This window comes from Atta colombica, unplaced genomic scaffold (genome assembly GCF_001594045.1).
Source record: "Atta colombica isolate Treedump-2 unplaced genomic scaffold, Acol1.0 scaffold1, whole genome shotgun sequence".
NCBI lineage: Eukaryota > Metazoa > Arthropoda > Insecta > Hymenoptera > Formicidae > Atta > Atta colombica.
Window position 1 is genome coordinate 1,720,979 of NW_017259183.1, and position 3,498 is coordinate 1,724,476.

The following is a 3,498-nucleotide window of genomic DNA, read 5'->3' on the forward strand; positions in this document are numbered from 1 at the left end:
ATTTTTAAATGCTTATTGGCATCAGATTATTAATATCTTTCTAAAATATCTATGCATAAGCATCAATATTAGTAAATTGCAATTTGTTAATCTAATAAGTTATATTACTAATATTACTAGTGTAGTTCTGTTAGGATTGCGTTTCAAGACTGGAAATTAAATTTGGTACATAGTTTGCAGGATTGGATTTAACGTATAAAATTCTCACTGCATTTAAGCACTATTCTATTTGACTGTTTTTGGCTTTCATTTCTTGAATAGTATATTCGCATGATTTTAAAAGATATTGTGTTTAATATTGTTTTTTAATTTATTGTATTTTTCAGGAAACTTTACCTTTATAAAATTTTAATATCAATCTCAGCTACGTTATACATATATACATTGTAATATATTTCTTGAAGAAGATCTATGAATAAATTTGTAATTGGAAAATAATGCGATTTTGAAGCGAATTTTAAATAAATTTTAATTTAATATAATTTTATTAAATTAAATATTTAGAATTGTTCATTAAAACGATAATTAAAACTCTTATTAAAATATTTTGTCTTACGTAATACTGTATCTTATACATTTACATTTATTGTTCTCGTCAGTATATTTACTTTTTAATTGGAACACTCGAGAGAAGCAGCTATATGAAAATAACTCGCAGCCGATAGATAAGTACGCTTGTTCATGTCATTATTTATCAACGGTCGCTACCTACATTACGAGAGGATTTTAATATCTGAGTTTTCTTAAGAGTTTTTCACAGAAGAGAGAATATAAAAAAGTCAGGACATGACATCGGTAATACATTTAGCCAGTACCCTGCCAATCATCGCGTAACATCGTGGAATATTGAAGTGGTTGGTGGCGGAAATAGTTCATAGAAAGACGGAAGAAAATTGTTTATCAGTACTTGCGGCGGTAAATTAAAATTCAACGCCATCCCGCGCGCGATTTCACCTCCGCGCGATTTTTTCAGTTCCAGGAAGGGGAATGAAGTCGGTTGCGATATAAAAAGCCACCACTGTGCTTTTTGTACACTCTATCGCCGATTTCTCCGGCATCCAGTTTACTCAGGTAAGCGAATATAAGGATGGTTTTGAAAATACTATCGCCTTACACATTCGCAAGTTTTTACAAGTTACATACACAGACAAATTCACCGAGTGATTTCCATTGTCTCTCGTTCATTATAATCTAATCGATCGTTAATATACAGATATTATCTGCATTTAAAAAATTAACAAACTTTTCTCTATTTTCTTTGCTTTTTGTTTGTTTTTTATTTCCTGATCAAGGGATATAATCATATGAAATTAAAAAACAAGACAGACTGTGTACAAGGACAAAATTGAGAGAGCTCGGGCAATACTATTAATTCAAGACAATTAAAAGACAAAGACTATACAGCACATGTCTTTTTTGCAACATTGCAACGTTCCAGTAATATTATTGCAAATATTACAGCAATGTTTCTGCAAGCTTTTATGCTGTATGAATGAAAATCAAAACTTTTTAACAACATTTTATTCGCATGCATTTACAAACAAACATCTCTTCGAACTTTAACCGACATAAATTTCTTGATAATTTCGATTAAATTTAAATCAATTAAGACATCTTCCTCGATCGATAATAAAGCTAATAAATCAAATATTCTTTCTCGTGATAAAGTGATGCTTACATTTAAATCATTTATAATAATAAATAAAAAATCACATTTTTAAGTCATTATGTCATTTTTTAAATAAAGGAGCGATTTATATTTTATAAAATTCTCAGTGAAAAATATAAAAAAGTCCATCAGAACTTACATCAGCTGTTCGGATGCACAGAAAACTCTTTATTTTCGCGTGAATGTATTAGGTGTACAACTTTGCTTCGGCCGTTTTTTTTTCGAAATTCGAGGCTTTATTGTAAAAAACTGGTTATACATTTATGATTCAAAGTATTGTCCATCGCTGGCCACTACTTTCTCCCATCTTTCGGGTAGCGTACGAATCCCGCGTCGAAAAAACTGGTCATCTTTTGAGGCTATCCACGAATCGATCCAATTTTTTACTTCTTCATAAGACCGGAAGTGCTGGTCAGCCAGGCCGTGTTCCATTGATCGAAACAAGTGATAGTCAGAGGGAGCAACGTCTGGAGAATACGGCAGGTGGGATAGGATTTCCCATTTCAACGTTTCCAAATATGTCTTGACCACTTTCGCAACATGGGGTCGAACATTGTCAAAATCACTTTATCGTGTCTCTCGTTGTGTTGCGGCCGTTTGTCTTTCAATGCTCGGCTCAAACGCATCAATTGCGTTCGATACCGATCGCCTGTGATTGTTTCAGTCGGTTTTAACAGTTCATAATACACTACGCCGAGCTGGTCCCAACAAATACAGAGCATGACCTTGGACGTCAAAATCACCGTTCTTGAAGCGTTGAAACCACTCACGACACGTTCTTTCACTAATAGCGGCCTCACCATAAGTATTTGAGAGCATTCGATGAGCCTCAGCCGCAGATTTCTTCATATTGAAGCAAAAAATTAAAACCTCCCGCAAATGACGAGAATTTGGCTCGTAAACTGACATTTTCAATCGAGAATAACTTTATGATGCAGACACAAATCGACTAATGTTTCTATGGGGTTATGTTGACAGATGCCCAAGTTTATTGTATGACGTCTATGATCTATTTATTTCGACCACCACTTACCGCTAAAGCCATCTATAGGAAAACGGCGGAAGCAAAGTTGTACACCTAATAACAAAACGAATAAAATAAACATTTCAATTCAAATGTGCTTTTTTATATGTTTCATTAATAGATTTTTTTGAGTCTTATATATTGTCGTTTATAAAATTCTGTTGTGATTAATATTATTCTTAAAGTAGATCTATAATTATTATTTAAATAAATTAATTAAAATTAATAGATTCTAGAAGATAGAAACCATATAATTCGACTTGTAGCATTTATTGAGAATATTTATTTTAATTTTATAAATTTAATTTAAAAATAAAAGTTAATTTAAAGATAAAAAGAAGAATACATTACAATGCAATTACTGTTATTGATTATTGCTATTATAGAGAATAAATATATTCAGTAATTAGCAATTTATCTATATCTTTGACAACAATTTGCAATAAAATAAAAAAATAATTATTATAATTACAGACATGAATCTAACTCTTGCACTGTCCTGCATGATCGGGGTCATGTGGTTGTTCTGCGGAAGATGTAAAGCAGCTCCTGGATTAATCACTGGCATCCATCGCAATTTAGGAAAGCATCCACATATTCACGGGTAATTGTTGTACTTTATATATAGACCAAGAGGCTACTGTAGTAATTTTGTTACCCATAGTGATAAGTATAGGAGTCCGCCTATCTTGGAATAAAAATAACATTCAACTTTGACATTTTCAGTAAAAAAATCAAAACCTACATTTTGAAAAGCTCATCACTCCTTCCAGCGACCGCGACCGAACTTAAATATATATATATA

General features: G+C 32.0%; 1 protein-coding gene across 1 annotated transcript in view; it reads left to right on the plus strand.

Annotated features, from left to right (window-relative positions):
• The first annotated feature begins 3,154 nt into the window (after nt 1-3,154).
• The window catches only part of LOC108694052, a 1,012-nt gene continuing 668 nt past the window's right edge, over nt 3,155-3,498 (plus strand). The window contains exon 1 of the mRNA XM_018203306.1: nt 3,155-3,297. Coding sequence (XP_018058795.1) covers nt 3,170-3,297 — 128 coding nt within the window. The 5' untranslated portion in view covers nt 3,155-3,169. The remainder of the gene's footprint in view (nt 3,298-3,498) is intronic.